The 20,133-nt window shown below is 50.5% G+C and overlaps 1 protein-coding gene across 1 annotated transcript in view; it reads right to left on the reverse strand.

The window, feature by feature from the left end:
* LOC147729881 (uncharacterized) overlaps positions 1-20,133 on the reverse strand; it is a 166,950-nt gene that overhangs the window by 39,241 nt on the left and 107,576 nt on the right. The window contains exon 4 of the mRNA XM_086954794.1: positions 14,224-14,310. Within this exon, the coding sequence (XP_086810920.1) occupies positions 14,224-14,310 (87 nt within the window). The remainder of the gene's footprint in view (positions 1-14,223; positions 14,311-20,133) is intronic.

Raw genomic sequence — 20,133 nt, forward strand, 5'->3', positions numbered from 1 at the left:
AGGTGGAAGCTGAGGTCTTGGAGTAGGATATAATCAGTGGTTGCGAGAGCCTGTGGTGCGATGAGGTCTACAATGGCAGTGGTCAAGGGGACCGGGGACCTGTAGACAAGGGTGCCACAGAGGGTGGTGTTGGTCTGGATCTAGAAGAGGAGGTGTTCCATGGTTGTCATTGGGTCAGGCGGAGGGTGTTCTTGTGAAGAAGGCGATGCCTCCTTCTGGTCGATCGGCGCGGTCCTTTGGGTGATTTTGCCAGAACAGGGGTTGGTCCTAGTTTACATGAAGAAGGCGATATCAGGCGAACTCTGATGTGTCCAAATAAACTTCATGTTTGGCTTCAGGTCAATGGAGCGACTAGGAGCTCTGCATCACAAGCCAATTTGGAGAAAATAGTAAAACATAATTTACGTATATTGTGTACTGTAAAAGTATTATGCATTACACTGTATCCCAAATGGTCTCCAATCAAAATCATATTAATTTAGTCTCGGCAAGACAAACCGTAATAGCTGTGCGCAAATTCTAGCATGAGTCAGACTACTGGCTTCCTTGCTCAGCTTGCACACATGTTCAGGTGTGTATGCTTGTGTTCACATTTATACTGTGGAGGGCTTCTTAAGCAGCTATTTAAATGAAGCTCATGATTACAGGGCAGAACATCTAACACCTATTGCTTTTGCTGAGTGATATTTGATATTCTCTACAGCCAGGGCACAAGTCCTAAAAAAAAGAAGTAGGGGGACAATATCACCGGAAGTGACGTCACAACAGGAAGTGACGTCACGAAAGGTGGCTTGCAAAATCGAGCTCATTGCCTGTGTTTCCAAACCCGATAGAGACGGCTCCCAATCGGTGCACCGCCCCACCTCCCTTCAAATGCCCATCTGCTCGTGGAATGTGCCCGCTGTGATCTCCGATCTCGTCCCAGAGATGCCAAACAGTGAAGTCCAGCTGTTTAGCAGGGGGGACGGCGTCCCTCCGGTAAAATAAGTGGGGGGACGCCGTCCACCCGGGTGGTACCCCACTTGAGTCCTGTCTACAGCCCTGCCAAGTACCACACATCAGGAGTTAGTAGTCTGCATCCCCACACTGAAATGCAATCTCACACATTTATATCGCCTCAGCTATCAAGCCGTATCGCTGTTACCTGTACTGTCAAAAAGCCAGGCTGCAGCGCGTGGTCCGCCCTTCTTGTGGCAGATTTGGGGGCAGCTGGCTCAGTTTAAGAATGGTCTGGCTTAGGCAGGCTGGCTACACTGTAACAAATAAGTTCATTCACAGCCGCGGCAATGGATTCAGATTCACTGTCTGCAGGTGCCATTACGTGAAGGAGAGCCCGTGCAGGGGGAGTCATGGCGGGCTGGCCCATAAGACCGGCACTTCAGCTGTGCTCACCGATAGCGTCACTACCGGTCCTTCAATTCTCAAATAACGTGGTGACTGGTTTAGGTTACAGCTGCCTCAAAGGTCTAGGCTGATGTATTTAAGGTATGCCGTAATTATTTTTCACTTTAAAGTCTGAAGCGCTTCGTATATCCGTTATGAATGGGATGTGTTTTTGGTGAAAGGCAGCACTCTACTCTCTACATTTTAGACCACTGAAATCTATTTGGATTTAGATTCTCTGCCACATTCGGACAAATATTTCTCTGTATGCACCTCCAGGCTTCGTTATGTGGCCGCATATGTATTTTGCACACTGACTAAATCACATTTATGTAAATAGATGGGCAGTAGCAGTGTGGGGCCATGAAAGGAGCAGAGTCTGCGTCATATGGTCCCCGGCTGCACGCACCTCTAGTGCCGGCCCTGCTCTTCAGCCCTTGCCCCACAGTTTGAAGGCGTCATTTAAACTGCATTTTTTCATGACATGAGAATCCATCGCTGCTCTTTCCCCTCTCTCATTGTTGCAGAGAACAGGCACATGGAGACTATTGACAACGCAACACAGGGCTAGTAAATGGTCTGGACATCTGCTTTCTCTGCTCATTGAAGAATCAGTCTCCGTACCCTCAGATTAGAGATTCAGTATAGAGCTCCTATGCACATTCTTGTACTTAAAATCAAATGACCAGGGCGTGGGCAAGATGGCGGAGTGAGCAGACGTGTTTTCTCTGAGCTCCGCTCCTGCCGGTCCTACAGCCTTAACAACGGCACTACCGGCTTCAGATCTCCAGTCGGAGGCTTCTTTCCTACGGAGCGCATAAAGGGGAGAGCAGCGGGCTGTCTTGTTCGCCCGTTGCCGCAGTTTGGACAACGCCCTATCGACCCACAGCTCTGGCGGAAGGGAGAAGCCGGACCTGTTGCGAAGTTCGCTGGGGAGCCTCTGAACTACAGCGACACTACATCGCTCCTTCTGTTGGGCCCCTTCCCGCAAGCACTATCCCGGCGTGTCCACTCAGCCTTTCATCCATCTGAGGTCGATAAAATGAATACCTCTGAGTAGGGTAACAATGAACATCTGTTATTCAGCGCCAAGAGACCTCTGGGTGAACGTGCGCTTTACAATTACACATGTTATGTTACTATCTGAGAGCCCGGGGCAATTCCCTGCATCTGCATCCTGCCCCTGATGCCAATCGGTGGGCGGTCACAGGGGCTCAGCTCCGGACCTGAGGCGCAGCCACGACGGCCTGACATTCACGCAAGCCTACTGGGGGTGATCGACTTGGCCTTCGGAGGCGAGGGGGGCCCAACCTGGACCACCGTAGTGCAAGGCAAGTGTCCACAGAAAGCCGGTGACCCCCGACCCTCTGCCCGACGGCTGGTTGCGACCTACTTAAGGCCAGTGTAGTGAAGGAGGTCCCCCGCAGAACCTGCCTCACCAGCGGGCGCTGATGTATTCAGCGTGTAACAGCATCGTTTGGGGACGATTTGGAGGTCCCCTGACGTCGCGAGTGCTGGGCTTTGCGAGAGTAGCCGTCTGGATGCGCAAGAATTGGTGGACCGCGTGAGGCTTAGTTGCAGGTGAGGCCTACGGCGCCGGGGAGCTACCGGAGCATCTTGTCCCCAATTGGTCCCCTTTGTGTGCTTTGCTGGTCGGCCCGGGGTGGGCCTTTGCTGCACGTTGGACATTGTTGGGAGCAGTGAGAGTTCCAGAGCGGACCCTGTAGTGTTGTACAGAGCTCGAACTATTTCCGGCGGCCCAGCGGCGCTAATGATAACAGGAGCCGGCGTTTAGTTTCAGACGTGGCTCCCGACTGCCGTCTTGTAGCCCCGCCTCTTTATTTATAGAATCCAGCGCCTGACATCACGCGTGTGCACTGGCGTACTCCGGCAGTGCGGGTAGGCTAGACCGCTACCTCGCACGCCGGAACAGTACATCCCTTCTAACCTTTATTAAACAGCAAAATATCAAAACACAGTAGAAAATAAAACGATGGATCTGTTACCAGTCTGACAGTCTCAGTTCCTTGGATCACTACACCAGATAGTCGGCTAGATGGGAAGAGGGTGCTGGATTTCTTCGCAAACCATTTCTGGACTGTCCTCCTCTGGACAGGGCCACCCCAGGTGTCATGCGGGTTGGGGTGTTGTATCCCGCGATTGATGAAGGAGAGCTTAGCAGGCTTTCCCCTGGGGGTGGCCGGCAGCGATTGAATGTCTTGGTCCATCCGGTTTTCTTCTTCAGAGGGGTACTGATCCACCTCTTCATCCTCTCTCGGTTGACTCGGGCTAGCTCTCTCGAGGTCGTGCCCTGGATGAGGTGGTGTACCGGGGTGTGCTTTCTTGAAGAATGAGATGTCCCTGGTGACGGTTTCGGCTCCTCTCTGGGCGGTCACCATGGTGCCAGACCGGCGGGTGACAGTCCATGGTCGGTGTTCGAACGGGAGTCGGAACTTGCTTCCTGGGTATCGATCCTTAACGTACACCTGATCTCTTGGTTGGATGTTGGACTCCCTGGCTCTTCGCCGTTTGCTGGCTTGGTCATTTGTGTGAGTCCGGTTAGCTAAGGTCCTCTCCTCATTGGCTTGTGCAAGAATCCAGGTTGGGTGGTTTGGGAGTGTGTCAATCACTATTCGGCCCATGGTTGCTGTCCCTGGCGCTGCCTCTGTCGTGATGTTTGAGGTCATCCTGTACTCTCTTAGGAAACTGTAAATGGCTTTCTCCAGTGGTGATCCATCTGCCAACGCTATGCGTATAGTCTTGTTGAGTGTGCGCATGAACCTTTCCACTTCCCCGTTGGCTTGGGGCCAGCATGGAGTTATTTTGCGGTGATGAATTCCCCAGCTCTTTAGGAATTCTGCAAACTCTTGACCATGGAAGGGGCGACCAGTGTCCGTCTTGACCACTTCAAAGATGCCATGAGTGGCGATGGTCTTTTCAAATTTGGCAATGACTTCCGTGGCTGTCTGGCTTCCCACGATCTCTACCTCAGGATACTTTGTGAAATCGTCAATGATTACCAAAGCATAGCATCCATCAGGGAGGTGCCCAAAGTCTGCACCCACGCATTCCCACGGTCTCTGAGGGTTGTCTTCAGTTATGACTGGGTGAGGACGATCTGGCTGCCCCGCCGCTTGACACCAGTTGCAGGCTCTGACGGTTTGTTCTACCATTGCGTCAATCCCGGGGAACCACACCTTGGCTCTCAATCTGCTCTTGGTTTTCACCATGCCTTGGTGTCCTCGGTGCGCTAGTTCCAATGCCTGGTGGGTTAGGCTGGCTGGCATGACAAGTCGGGGACCTCGTAGTAGGCATCCTTGGCTATCGAGGGACAGTTCTCCTTTGACTCTCAGGATGGATTCCAGTGTCGTTCTGGCTTGCGGTGTCCTCCTACTCAGAGAGTCTTAGATGGGGCGCCAGTCACCGGACCGTACTGCGTCTGCGGCTAGTCGAAGGCACTCATCGCTCTGGGAGGCTTCAATGATGGTGGCTAGGTCATGGGTAGGGGCCGTGATCTTTCTGTCACCAACCGGACATATTCCTCGGTGTCCTCAGCCTCTTCTTTCTCCTCTCTTGTGGCCTCTCGGGGGTGCCTCGACAGATAGTCTGCCGGATTTGTTGATCCCGGCTTGTATTCCACTCGGTAATCATACCCTTGCAGATGGAGTATCCACTTCTCAATTATCGGTGGCGGTTTTGACACCGAACCCTGGAACAGGGGTATGAGGGGTTTGTGGTCTGTAGATACCGTGAAGGAATGGCCATACACATAGACGTGAAAATGTCGACAGGCCCAATTGATGGCGATGGCCTCCCGCTCTATCTGCGAGTACCTCTGCTCCGTGTCGGTTAAGAAACGGATGGCGTAGGCGATGGGTGCCCATTCTCCGTTGCTCTGAAGCTGAGCTAGCACCGCTCCTACGCCATAGGGGCTGGCGTCCACTGCCACATTGGTGGGCTTGGCGGGGTCAAAGTAGGACAGGGTGGTGTCTGCTGACACAGCGGCCTTCGTGTCTCGGAATGCTTGCTCTTGTTCCAGGCCCCATTGCCACGTGGTGGAGGATTTTGTCAGTTCCCTGAGGGGTTTTGTGAGGTTGGAGAGGTCGGGGATAAAGCGTCCACAGAAATTCACCATACCCAGGAAGCTCCTTGCTTCTGAGATGTTCATTGGAGCCGGGGCTTCTTGGACATCCTTCACTTTGTCTGGGTCCGGCGCCACTCCTTGGTCCAAGAATGTGTACCCGAAGAAGCTAATCTTGTTCTGCAGGAATTGACACTTCTCTCGGTGCAGGATTAGGCCGGATTATTTGATTCGTGTCGCTCACGTTTAAGACTCCTGGAAGTCCACTGAGGACTTCGAGGATCGTATTTTGAAATACCTCCGCGGTACTTGATATTCCAAAATTGAGGCGCCGATATCGTCTGAAGCCTACATGTGTGGAGAAGGTGGTTATGTACCTCGAGTCGGGGTGGAGCGGTAGCTGATGATAACCGGAAAGAAGATCCATCTTTGAGAACCACCTTGCACCGTTCAACTCGCCTAGGATGTCGTCTATGGTGGGGGTTAGGTATCGCTCTCTCTTTACCGCCGCATTTGGGAGGCGCATGTCCACGCAGATGCGGACCTGTCCAGGCTGTTTTGGTTTCCAGGCGACTACGATCGGGGATACCCATGGGGTGGGCCCACTGACCTTCTCTATGATTCTTTGTTTCTCCGGTGCCTCCAATTCATCTTCGACTTTCTTCCTCGAGTGGAACGCAATGCGCCTTTGCCTCAGCGCAACCGGTTGGACCGACGGGTCGATATGGAGGGATACCTCTTTCCCTTTCAGGCATCCAATGCCTTTGAACACTTCACCAAACTCCTCCATGATGGTGTGTAACTCCTCTTCCAGCACTGCCATGGCGAACGATATGAGCTTCAAATCTTCGGCTGACTGTCATCTTAATAGCATGCCGCTGCCATCTTTCATGACATATATAGTGGTGGGTATCTTCGATTCTTGGTGTTGCAGTTCTGTTTTGAAACACCCTATCCGGGGAATGGGTGTCTTCTGGCCATACGCGAATACTCTGATTCTTGCCTCGCGTAGGGGAGGTCTTGCGCGCAGTTGGTTATACACATTAGCAGCCATCAGCTCAATGGATGCACCCGTATCAATTTAGCTCTCACCTCCTGTTGGTGAATCTTGATGCGGCACTTCGGGAGGCGGCGTTTCTTCCTTTGTGGCCGTCGATAGCGAACACGTAGTGGACTGGGTAATCTTCTGTGTCATCGTCCATGTCTTCACTGTCCCGTTCTTCCTGAACGGCGTGTGCGGCCTCCTTCTTGACTCTTGTGGACCTGCATACTGCTGCAAAGTGGTTCATCCACCCACATGCGCTGCATTTCTTTCCTTTCGCCGGACTGTCTTGCATGCGGTGGGGCTGGCCTCCGCAATATCCACACTCCTTCTTGTCTGGCTGCCTCTTCCCTCCGCTTTGTCTCGCTTTGGGTCTTACCACGTTCACCTTCTCCGCCGTGTTGACTTGTTCTGTCTTGATGGGTCGGTGTAGGGCTGCTTCCATGTGGGAGGCTCTCGCCTGCGACAGTTCTTTGGAGCGGCCTAGTGTGAGTATGTCCGCGAGGGGCTTGCCATCTTCTTGGAGGATGGTGACTCGGAGTTTAGATGAAAAGCAGCCCTGGATAATCTGTCCTCGGATTTCCTCTTGTTCGTCCCGGCATCCACACGTGCTGGCCAACTCCTTCAACCTGCCATGGAATGTGTCTAATGACTCCTCGGCTTCCTGCTTTGCTTGGCGGAAGATGAACCACTCGTGGTCTTTACTCGACATTGGCTCAAAGTGAGCGTTCAAGGCAGTGAGGAGTGTGTGATATGTTTTCGGCGTTGCTTCTACTATTGTCTTGTAGATGGGGTGAATATCCTTGCCCCCTAGGTGGAGCAGTTGGGCTCTGCGCCTTTCCCGGGATATTCCTGCCCCCTCGAAGTAAATCTGGAGGCGATCGGTCCAATCCCTCTAGCGCGGGGCAAGGGACGACGGAGCTCCATCGACGATGAATAGTTCAAGGGCGGGAATTTATGCCAACTTGGCGCGTGCTCAGGGCGCTGCGCAGGCCGTTTGACGCTCCCCACTTATGTGTGATGGTAACGGCCTGGTTGATGTCGGCCTTCCCTTGCGTGGCCTGTCTTCCGTCTTCCCCTTAGCGGTGGACACCTGTTAGACGCCTAGCCCAGTACTCAGGCAATTTGATGTGCATTCGGGCACAGGGCTGCCTCGTGGTGTGGGGTTACAGAGTCCTGCGCAGTTCATGCCCACCATTGGGCTAGGGGCAGGGCTGCTATGGTCCAGTGATTGCACCACATGCCTCACCTCAGTATCACTTTCCTGGCAAGGCCTTTGTGGACTACTTTGGGCCTAAAAACTGTTGCCCCAGCAGAAAACACCATCAGAGCAGCAGGGGGGGTGGGCACACAGCATGGTGGGCTTCAAAGGACCCTTGGCGCCAGTGTAGCGTTGTACAGAGCTCGCGCTATTTCTGGCGGCCCCCAGCGCTAATGATAACAGGAGCCGGCGTTTAGTTTTACACGTGGCTCCCGACTGCCGTATTGTAGCCCCGCCTCTTTATTTATATAATCCAGCGCCTGACGTCACACGTCAGCGCGGGTAGGCTAGACCGCTACCTCGCACGCCCCAACACTACAGACCCTACCAGCAGCGAGGGCGAGGCGCGGCCTTCGCAGCACTAAGGCACGGCAGCAATCCTTCTGGGGGGCGGTGGGCTCACCCACTTCATCAACGACCACCTAGCGCTAGCGTCTCCCCTCTCTAGAGGCCCTACACGTCGCCTGGTTGGGCCTGTTCGCTCGCCCCACGATGGCTACGACAAAAAAGACAGATCTGTGGGGGACCTCATACTGAAGGCGACGAGGGACGCCTCGGGCTCTGGCACGATGCCTGCAGGGGTGGGCCCTGACAGCACAGTCACTAGGGAGTTTTTGGAGTCCCTGTTTGCCTCTCAAAGGTAGGATACTTTGGCCATCAAGACAGACCTGCAGGTGGATCTCCGAGAGGACCGGAGAGATGTGGATACAGTGGGAGAGCGAGTTGCCACCCTGGAGGACTTCGCAACTGCGAGGGATGACGAGCTCGCAGTGCTCCAACAAGAAGTCCTGCGACTAAGGGATCAGCAGCTGGATCTCCAAGCACACTCAGAGTACCTAGAGAATAAGTCACAGAGGAACAATATTCGCATGCGGGCGGTCCCAACGGGAGCAGAAGGGGAAGACCTTGTAGGTTATGTGCAGGACCTCATCTGCATAGTCTTGGACACCCCAGCGGAGTCCTCAGTTAAGATAGAACGCTGCCACGAGTTGGTCTGCCTTGTCAGCTGAACCGCCCTCCTGACATCCTGATATGTGTCCACAACTATATGGTGAATGAGGAGTTCCACGAAGCGGCCCGCGCCAGTCAACCTCTCCACTTCAGGGACCATACCCCACAGCTCTTCCAGGACATGGGGATTAGCACTCTCCAGAAGAGAAGGGACTTCCGCCCCCTTACTAACCATCTTCGCACGCAAAATGTTTCTTATGCTTGGGGCCACCCCCTTCGCCTCATCGTACGTCTCAACGAGAAGTTGCACCAGGTCCCTTCCCTGTTTGAAGCCTGTAAGGTGTTGCAGTTGTCCCTGGATGACCTACCTTCTAATCCAGATACCGCAGAGAGGGCCACACGGTCTCCCGGGCGGCCGAAATCTGGATAGCCTTCGCCCTGACCCAGCCAGCATTATTAAAGAACGGCCTGCTGTTCTCTGGACTTTGACAGGCGCAGAAGGGGGATCTTTGGCTGCTAATCGTTGAGGGTCATGTGCCTTTGGGGGCTATAGCATCTTCTGTGGGTCTGGCGAGAGCGGAGAGGTTGCTTTGTTTCCTTCTGGAGATTTCCCTCATTCCTTTGGCAGTCCCCTTTGATAACTGCCCAGCTTCCAAGATGGACTTTGTGTTGTTTTGCTGTTATGGGGTTTGTTTTTTTTGTTCTAGGGTGGGGGGGTGGGGGGGTCCTCTCTCCAGTGAGCTTTTTATCCAGGGTCCCTTTGTCAGGGCTCGCTCGCCTGCACATGCACACCCAGCCCCCTATGGGTTCCGCCCCCCGATTACTGGTCACAATGCCTTAGCCATAGTGTCAGGTGGCTTTTCTTCCACTGATGGCAGTCTAGTTTTAATGTCAAAGGCCTTAACAACCCTACTAAAAGAAAAGCTGTGCTCTCCTTGCTTAAAAATACACAAGGGGAAGTGTGCCTATTCCAAGAAACTCACCTCCTCCACAGCGATACACACCGCATGCAACATAGAGGTTTTCCCATGCAGTTTTGGTCTTCTGGGAAAAATAAGAAGGGGGGGGGTGGCCATTCTGCTTTCCAAATACTTCAGAGGCTCCTTGCGCTGTGATTACGCATAGGGTCCACCAATATCACAATAGCTTCACTCTACTCCCCAAATGAACACCAAGAGAAATTCCTGCTGAATGCCATGGCCGAGGTGCAGCATACACATGACTTTCTGGTGGTGGTGGTGGTGGTGGTGGGGGGGGGGATTTGAATCTGGTTATGGACGCAAGGGAGGATCACTCTTGCCCAAGAACAGGAGGCGTAGGAGCCATATCGGGGAATGGGAGAGTGTGGCTTAATGATTGCGGAATTCGAGATGCATGGAGCTGCTTACACCCTGTCGAAAGGGATTACTCCTTCTGTTCTGCTGCCCAGAAGACATACGCCCGCCTTAACCACTTCCTTGTTTTCCAGGCAGCATGGGCCTGTACCCAGGCCTCTCCCATAGAGGCCTGCTCCCTATCACACCATGCTCATGTCACCGTAACACTGCGCCTCTTGCCTGTGCAATTGTCCCCAACACATTGGCGCCTACAAGACAAACTCCTGCGGTCCCCGCAAGTGGTGGAGGGTCTCCGACGTACACTGGCTGACTATTTAGCACTCAACGATGATGGCACCACGCCCTTGGCCTCCGTTTGTGAGGCACTTAAGTTAGTTGCAAGGGGGGCTCTCCTCGCTAAAGCTGCCTATGATAATAAAACCAGGCGGGACAACGTCGAGATCTCGAGGACCGGGTTAAGGATCTCGAGGCCATTCACAAATGCACCGGTGTTCCCCGAATATATCTCCAGTTGGAAAAGAAGAGGCTCCAGCTGAAATGTTTGGACCTTGACAGAGCTGAATACGCAGTGCTACGGCTGAAACATAAATATTACGTAGGCTTTAACAGGGGCGGTTGCAAGCTAGCGCATTGCCTCCACAGTCAGCAGCTGGCCCAGCCGGTGAAAGCTGTTCGGGAGGACCAAGGGTCAGAGTTAACGGATGATTCTGATATTGCTGCAGCCTTTCAGGCCTTCTATGCGAACCTCTAATCCGCTGAGTCCCCCGCCCTTGTGGAATCGCTTGAGTACCTACACGGCGAGGCGTTTACCCCTATTCCAGCTTCCGAGGCAGACTGGTTGGAGGCCCCATTCGGATTAAAGAGGTGGTCTCCGCCATTGCCTGATTAAAGCTCATGGAAGCACTTGGTCTGGATAGGTTTAGTGCCCTTTTCTATAAGACTTACTGCGTGGATATGGCACTATTGCTTACCCGACTATTTAACTCATTTAAGGACACAGGCACCCTCCCGACTTCTATGCTCCAGGCGACGATATCAGTCATCCCCAAACCAGGGAAAGACCCGGTGTTCTGCAGCTCATATCGACTGATTTCCCTGCTAAATATAAACGCAAAGTTATCCTCGAGCATCCTGGCCCATAGACTAAACCCTCTCATGCTCAGCTTGGTCGATCCGGATCAGTCGGGCTTTATTCCGAGTAGGCAGTGTGGGGACAACACCAAAAGGATTTGCCACCTAATTGATAGGTGCACAGTTCAAAGGAGGAGGCTCTTCTGCTGGCAGTTGACGCAAGAAGGCCTTTGACCGGGTGCACTGGCCGTATTTGTTTACCACACTGGAGCTCTTTGGCATTGGGCCTAAGTTTCGCAGGCGGGTGGCAAGCATTTATAGTGCCCCTACTGCGCAGGTCAGGGTCAATGGCGTACTCTCTGGAGACTTTGCGGTGGAGAGGGGCACCAGACGAGGCTGTCCTCTCTCCCCGCTGTCCCAGTTGGGGCTGATGGCCATTTAATTAGCCTCTACGCTGGCGATGTCATTTTCTTGTTGGCACATCCCTTAACTTCTATGCCAGCCATCGTGGTCGATCTGATAGCCTTTAGTCAGGTCTCTGGGTTTAAAATAAAAACAGAAATCGCAAGTGCTGAACCTCACTGCGAAGCACACCACCATGGATGCTTTAAGGGCCAATTCGACTTTGATTGGGTAACAGGGGGCATTACATAATTGGGGTTGGTCCTGCACAATAGTCTGGATAAGACTGCAGAAGTGAACTGTACTATTCTACTTTCACGAGTCCGGAAAGATCTTGCCCAATGGTGGCGTCTACCCCTGTCATGGCTCGGTAGACTGGCCGCAATAAAAATTAATGTCTTACCCCGGGGCCTGTACCTCTTCCAGACCCTTCCCCTACTGCCCCCGCCGAATGCGCTCTCAGACATGCAAACGGAGATTGAACGCATTATTTGGGGACCGATCTCACCCAGACTGCAGAAACCTTTGCTACATCGCCCTAAGAAAGAAGGCGGTTTGGCTTTGCCCAACCTCACTCGCTATTTCTAGGCCACACTGCTGCCTTATCTTGTAGAATGGAATCGTCCCATGACGGAGAAGCACTGTGTATTCATGGATCAGACAGTGGCTGGCCGGAATTTCTGGAGAGAGGTCTGGCTGCCTAGGTTGGCACGCTCCTAGGGACTCTATTCCTAGCCATTCATCCGCTCCACTTTGCTAGCCTGGGACAGGGTGATTAAACGAGCAAACCTTACCACTTTCCCCTCTCCCATGTCTTCAATTTTCTCTAACCCCGATTACACCCCCCTGAATGGACAAAGGCGTAGGCGTGCCTTTGGTGGAGGGTGCAAGCATCTGGGACAGCTATACCACCTGCGGGGCCATATTCCCTTTAAGGAGCTCTGGGAGGACTATGTCTTTGCGGGGTCGGACCTTTTTCTTCACACGCAATTGTTGCATTGGACATCTAGCCCCCTTGTGCGTCCCCGGATCAGCAGACCGATGCTGCCATTTGAGAAGTGGCTTTTTTCTGAAAAAGTATGACCGCAAGCTCATCTCCAAATTATACACCTTCCTCGCACAAGTAGTTAAAGAGGCTCGTTCTGCGGAACAGAGTCGGTGTGAGGCAGAAATAGGTCACAACCTTTCAGACAAAGAGTGGGAGGATATTTTTTATAGATCACACCATTTTGCACACTCCATGGGTCACACAGAGACTGCGTTTAAAATTGTATCCTACTGGTATTATACCCCGGCTCGATTAACTAAATGGAGCTCTTAGAGCAACAGCCTCTGCTGGCGTGGCTGCGGGAGTCCGGATACCCTCCTTCATTTGCTGTGGAATTGCCCAAAGCTTACAAGATATTGGGACAAAATCCTTGACGAAATTGACAGGGCCTTTGACACTACTATCCCTAGATTCCCCGCCTACACTGTCTTGGGACTCCCCAAAGCTTTGACCTTCGCTTGCTCTAAGTCAAAGGCAAGCAAATCACTTTGGCTTTGAATGCCCTGCCTATTTACGGCTTCTAAAGCCGATCTCTGAGAGTCAGGATGGGGGGCTAAGGTGTGCGACCCCTAACGGATTCGCTTACTAACCGGGAGACTAGCAACCTCCATTTCGGACCATATGTGTATGTCTGAGCTTGCTGGGGCTCACTGAGAGAGTGGAGGGGTCGGGGAGGGGGAGGGCCTGGGCCTGGGTTTTATATGTAGAATATTTGGTTTGTTCTCTTCCCTTCTTTTTTTTGATTTGTTAAAAGCAGACTTACGCACTTCAAATGAGCCACGGTGTACCCTTGTAGCACTGTCATATGTGTTCGAGTGGTGCTATAGAACTTTCTTTTGTTCCCTTCATATAGTGATAAGAGTATTTCTTGCTCAACGATGTTGAACGTGGCTGGCCCACGATGGGTTGTAGGTGACATGCTGTGTTAATGACCTGTTTAGTTGGCTCATGAATCATAAGCTCCGTATCCTGTCCTTTGCTCATGAGGTCGCCGGCTCAGTGGGTTGTAGGCAACGACGCACTGTATTTTCTTGTCATGTGTTCTGCCAATAAAAATAGATTTAATTCTAAAATCAAATAACCAACCTTATCCTCTGGACAAGGTACTGTAGCTGTGCACAAAGAAGGCACCACTTATAGTGATTTGAGTTGGTGAGGCAAGCATAATCATGCAGCACAAAGTTACCAAAATGAATCAAAAAAGCATGTGGTTTGGAGTTTTTCATATTGCTAGGCTAAACATTTGTCTGGCCTTGACAGGCTTTCAGTGGTTAACTACAGAAGCTGGGGTTTTACCTTGCATAATAATTGCAAATTTACAGTAACGAACACAAATACTAGTTACTGTTTTGATTTACTTGTGAGAAAGTGTCACTCGTTTGACAGTAGAATGCCACTTATATACACGCAGAAACCACCAAAATGCCACAAATAAGTAGTGTCACTCATAGTTGTTAAAATGTCACTCAAAAGTAAACTGAAATTATCTAAATGTCACACATAGCAATCTGAAACCTTGGCAGCTATGTCTCCATGTATAACTCGCATGTTAGGAGTAAGTATATTCAGGGGTTTCTTGTAAAAGATGAATCTGGTGAGTTCAACTCTTATATAATTTCTTCTGGGTGATGTTAAGATGGTAATTACCTTCGTTCCTCTGAGTTGACTGATGATTCTTCATAGATTTATTTTTTTCTTGATCTATTCCTAGCACCACATCGTCCACAGCGTCATCTGTAATTAAAAACAAAATGTGCGACTTTCATTCTCTCACATTAAATTGTCAGCTTTTAAATTTCAGCTTTTTAGTCCTATTTCTTTGAAAAATCTATTCATCTAGTCACTGTGATTTACTTGAAGAGTCATCTTAGAAAGCGTAGAACAAACTTCATTTTACTACAAATAGTAAATGTAAATGTAATGTAAATTGATACTTGTATAGCGCACTACTCACCCGCAAGGGTCTCAAGGCGCTTGTACGAATACCGCTGTGGAACCCATCCTGGCTTTCCCTGTGAAGCGTCCACTCCTGGACACCCCCAAGTGGAGGCCAGGCATCCTTAGCGTTGTGGGGGCCGTTGTGGAGATTAAGCAAGCTATTGCCCAGAGTTGCAGAGTGGGACTCCATGATTGAAATAGGCACCGAGGCAAGAATTATCAGGTCCGTGGAATTTTGAGCCCAAGACCCGCCGAGGCGGGGAATTGAACGCTGGTCCCGGGCTAGACCTCTGCATCAGGGTCTGCCGCTCTAATCATTGAGCCACACTTCTCCACTACTGAAGCTTAAATCCATTCAACTGGTTTCCTATTTTCCTCACTACTTGAGAGCTACAAGGCACATGCAAAATACTTATTACCATGTATGAAAGCATAAATGTTACTGCAAAAGTTACCTTGAAGGGGAACGAGTGCTCAAATCCTCAGGTTTGCTCGTTAGTTGTGTGTGTTCACAAACTAGTTGCCACTATTCAACTGTGGCTCTCAAATATCCCTTGCTAATGATTGTTTTCAATGTATCATGCCACTAACAATGTAGTGCCTCTGTTTTATATACTATGACATAGTGCACAAGTAACAAGAGACCCGCCATATGTATGAACTAACAACAATAGTCCAGGGCATGTTACGGAAACTGTGGCTAGACCACAGGGAAAGAAAATAATCTCCTGGAGGTAAGAACAAGGAACCCAGGGAAAAAGGAAAAGTACAAACGTCAGCCAATCTGAAGAGAAAGCAGGACACTAACAGATGAAGTAAACTTAGGAATAGGTTACCCAGGGTAAAAAGGGATGGGGCTTTAATTTCCGGATCATCAAGGGAGGACCAAAAAAATAAGAACTAAAGGTATAATAGAAAGCTGATCAGTAAAGGAGATCAGCAACACAGAAAGTAAATCAGAAAGAACAGAATTTTCGGAGAAGAAAAAGAGACCATCACATCAAGGGGATGGAGTGTTCCCCCCACATGTGGATAAGCATACCACCGCATAGAACACACTTTAGAGCAAAACAACTGAAGCACTTAAAATGCCAGCAAAAAGTGACAAAATAGGAGACAAGACGTCTTGAGGAACCCAAAGGGGAGCTCCCCAACCCATGCTGCAAAAGCATGAAGGCTAGGAACAATCGGCAAGGACAGCAAGAAACAGGACAGCAAGCTATAATCTCCTCAGAAAACACAGACCAATAGAGTGAACAGAGTGGTTCACCTAACATAAAAACCCTTGAAGAGGTAGACATAAGACTACAGCATAAGCAGAGTGTCAATAGTAGTGCAATCTCGAAGGATACATCTACCATGCAACTGTATAGGAACAGAAGGCGATAACTGAGACACACATCTACCAAAATGTGCATAACTACAGAAATACCAATAGAAAAACAAATGCAAGTGGCATAGATAGAGTTCCATGTATATCCGGAATACATACAAACACTAAACACAGAACCGTAGACAATACAGATATGCAAAGGGCTAGAAGAAGCCCCAATCCACAAGAGGAGAGTGGTAAAAGAAAACCACAAAGCCCGTGTCCTCGAAGAGAAGGAATACACCTAATATAAGAAATAAGGAGACGTTTGCAGAGAATAGGATACACCTTCATTTTAAAGGGCGGAAGGGGGTATTGAACCACAGGGCAGAAATGCAACAAAAAAGAAGCAAAAGAAGGAGAGAAACCTTGAGAAGGTTTAACAATGCAGACCAGCTACAAAACTAGTTCTCAAAAGTGGGCAAATAATGTAAAACCCACCCATGAAACCAATAGGAATAAACACAAGAAGGAAAGAAAACTTCCAATCAAAGAAGGGATTTTGGACACACCTAAGAATGGACCATAGGGCAAAAGGAATGAGAATGACACATGCACCGAAAGGCAACACCATAAAGAAGAGAATTCCTGACACTAATTCACCAAAAGGAATAGAAAATGATCAGTGCAAAAGGCATCTGCCAAGACACAGTTTCAATCTCACAGGGGCGAAACAAGCCATCTGAGAAAAGGGGATGGGGGCCCTTCAAAGCTGTATAAAAGGAAATCAAGAAGAAACCTCTGCGGACGAAAACCCTCCACGGAAAGAATATTCCCAGAACACAAGGGGGAATATAACTCATACCAGCACAGGGTAAGAAGCTATAGCAGTAAATGGTGAAAACAAAAGAGGAACCAAAGGAACAAAAGCCACAAGCAATCAAAAAGCCAGCCCACTGTAAGGAAGGACCACGAGGGCACCACTATCAAGTGGAAGTCTCTTCTTAAAAAACACTGAAGAACAGGTAACCTGAACCCAAGCTGGGTCTTCTTTGGCTTCAGTGGGCTCCCCTGCTTGTCGTGTCCTGCTCGGACTCTTCTGCAATTGGTGAGTCCCTAGACTTTGCTGGTCCCAACATTGCACCTTTTTCATTTACCACATCTGTTACTGCTGCCAAGGCTTGTTAGTGCTACCGCCAGGCACCGACCTCCTGGTTCTGGACTGCTGACACTGGACAGCTTGTGAACGGCTCCTGGTCTTCCAGTGTCGCCTGGACCTCACAGCTGCAGCGACAAGGTCACCATCATCACTCCTGACTCTTACGTCATCGGTGGCCATTGGTCTTCCGAGCCTCCTGGTCACTTCAGAGTGGCATAGACTCTGTACCCTCTGCTTGCAGGAACTCCTCTTCAAGAATCCCTCCTTGGATTCCACAGGACTTTTTCATCTTCTTTGCCAGCAGCATCTTTTCTTAAGTCCTCCATTGTGATCTTTGGTGGTTTCCGACATCACTTCACACCTAAACATCCAGCTTCCCTGGTGTAGGTATTCTGGTTCCTGGGGTATCTACAGGTGGGGTGACTCTCCAACCTTCTTTCTTCCACGAGGTTTCTTCAGGGTCCACTGGGAGGGACCTTCTTAAAAACTGCAACTGCGACTTTCCCATTGACTTGCATTGAGTACGCAGCTACGTTTCCATTCTGCACACAGCCTCCGTGGGGTTCCTGGGTACTTACCATGGGTGGTTCCTTGTGTCCCTAGCTCTTCTGAGTCTTCTGGTCCATGTCCTGACTGTGGGCGCAGTTCACATTCCACTTCTTTAGTATATGGTTTGGTCTCCCCAGGAGACCACTGTGTATTTGTGCTTACTTACATGTTTTACATTGGAAATATTGTGTGTATCATGTTGATATCTCCGGGTAGGAGATATACCAGTTTTTAGTGAGTGTGTATAATGAATATACTTATTTATATAACTACACTGTGTGTTTTTTTCTGTTTAACCTACACTAAAGGATTAGTTCTGGTAAAACAAGGTGCTTAACACTCCTTCTGGAGATAAGCCTGAAGGCTGATCTCCACAGCTACCACTTGGAGAGCTTTCTAAGACCACTACAATCGACAAAAGGGCCACCTGGATTAGTGCAGGGTGCTTCACGTAAATAAGTGTGAACCATATGCTAAGCCAGCCTCCTACAAACCCCAATGTGAACTTGGACACAGAGAGGAGGGACACATCCAACACTACAGCCACTCAATGCAAAATGCCTGCGAGGGAAAAGCTGGCTTCTGTGGCCAGGTCCGGATGAGACAGAAGACCAGAAGCAGGGGAGGAATCTAGCCCGCTGGCTTCAGCCAAATCAGTTGTGGATCTGAGGGTATTGGACGTCCAGGACATGGAAGGAAAACATCTGATGCAGTCTCGTCGACCAAGGGACTCTTGGAACAAGGAAGAAGAGGATCTGGGCCGATGCTGACCAACTCCAAAGCGGCGTCACACAGACGTCAGAGTACGCGGTTGGGAGGGTGTCATACAGCGCCGCCCCAGGAGTAGCAGCACGGACGTGCACAGAGTCTGGCTCGAAGCCGACCAGCGACGCCACAACAATCCTCAGGGGAGTAAGAAATGCCGCGGCAGAGTTGATCGGCACCAAAGGTCGAGACCCGAAGGCTATGCACTGGCGCTGATGTGCCCAAGGACCTAACTGCCGCGGAGGGAGAACCTGCCGGTGTGGGTGCAGTCAAGGAACTCATCACCTCCTTGGGACCTGAAAGCGCCAGGGAAAGGTGGAGACCCAAACATGGCATGAAGAGCCAAGTAAAATTCATTCATTTCGGCCAAAGTTGCCCCAGCTCCCGGAATTTGTAGGTGCTCTTGTATGTACTATTGAACAAAAGGGAGGCTTGGTGAAGGATAAGTTACTTAGCTTCGGTAACGCAGTATCTGATAGAGACATTGTCTAGCCACAGATTCCTTACCTTGTGAATTCTTCCCAGGTGCAAGACTGAATCCATAAACTTTCCCAGCAATACCTCGGCGCGTCAGTGAAGGGTGCGGTGTGACTCCGTACTGACGTCATATCCAGGCATGACGTAAACGGAGTCCATATAAGTCACCACTGACACGCTGACGTCAGTTTCTTCTGTAAACACTTCTGCGACAGAACGCAGAGCCACTACAGAAACTGGCCATCGAAACAGTCTGCCAAAGAAGATAAAATATCTGTGAAAGAAATTGGAAAGTATCTCATAATACTATTATTATTTCATTTTTGGTGGAAGGGGGGGGAGCAATAAGCAACCTGACTGTGGAAGCAGAAGTTCTCACAGCGAAGAACTGATGGAAGCAGAGCACTAGAGAACTATCAGCACTGGTGTGAAAACCGGGTCAATGGAAATGGAAAACCTCTTACTTGAGAAAGTTTGTTGGTAAGGATACTAGTGCCATTGAACTGAGAACCACATACTTGAGAAAGTACGCAGAGCAGGGAGGGGCAGTAAGGAATCTGCGGCTAGAACAGTTCTCTACCAGATACAGCGCTACCAATGGTAACTAACTTATCCATCTGATAAAGACAGCTTGCCGCAGATTCCTTACCTTGTGAATTAGATACCAAAGCCATAACACACCCGTTCGCAGAGAGAAGCAGCCAGTGACAAGTAACAAGAGACCTGGCATATGTATGAACTAACAACAATAGTCCAGGGCATGTTAAGGAAACTGGCTCGAAGCCGACCAGTGACGCCACAACAATCCCCAGGGGAGGAAGCAACGCCGCGGCAGAGGTGATCGGCACCAAAGGTCGAGACCCGAAGAGCTATGCACTGGCGTTGATGTGCCTAAGGACCTAACTGCCGGCGAGGGAGAACTTGCCGGTGTGGATGCAGTCAAGGAACTCATCACCTCCTTGGGACCCGAAAGCGCCAGAGAAAGGTGGAGACCCAAAAATGGCATGAAGAGCCAGGTAAAATTCATTCATTTGGGCCAAAGTTGCCCCAGCTCCCGGAAAGGCGGGAAGGAGCGGGACAGAATCCGAGGCAGATTCCTGAGCCAGATGGCAGAAAGAATTGCTCACCCAGACTCTGGGATGGAGTCCTGAGTAGGAGGAATCTTCGACCTCCATGCCAGGAGCTCTCACCTCCAGGTCATGAGATGACAAGGCCGTGGAGGGCCACGACCTGGATCGACTCCGATGACACTTACCGCTGGACAGAGACAACAATGCAGACGCCTGTTGCTGGTCGTGGGAAGAAGAGTGATGTTCACTGGCTTGTACCCTGGAACGGGCAGACTTCTAGGAAGAAG

Source organism: Lissotriton vulgaris, chromosome 2_1 (assembly GCF_964263255.1).
Source record: "Lissotriton vulgaris chromosome 2_1, aLisVul1.2, whole genome shotgun sequence".
NCBI classification, from domain to species: Eukaryota; Metazoa; Chordata; class Amphibia; order Caudata; family Salamandridae; genus Lissotriton; species Lissotriton vulgaris.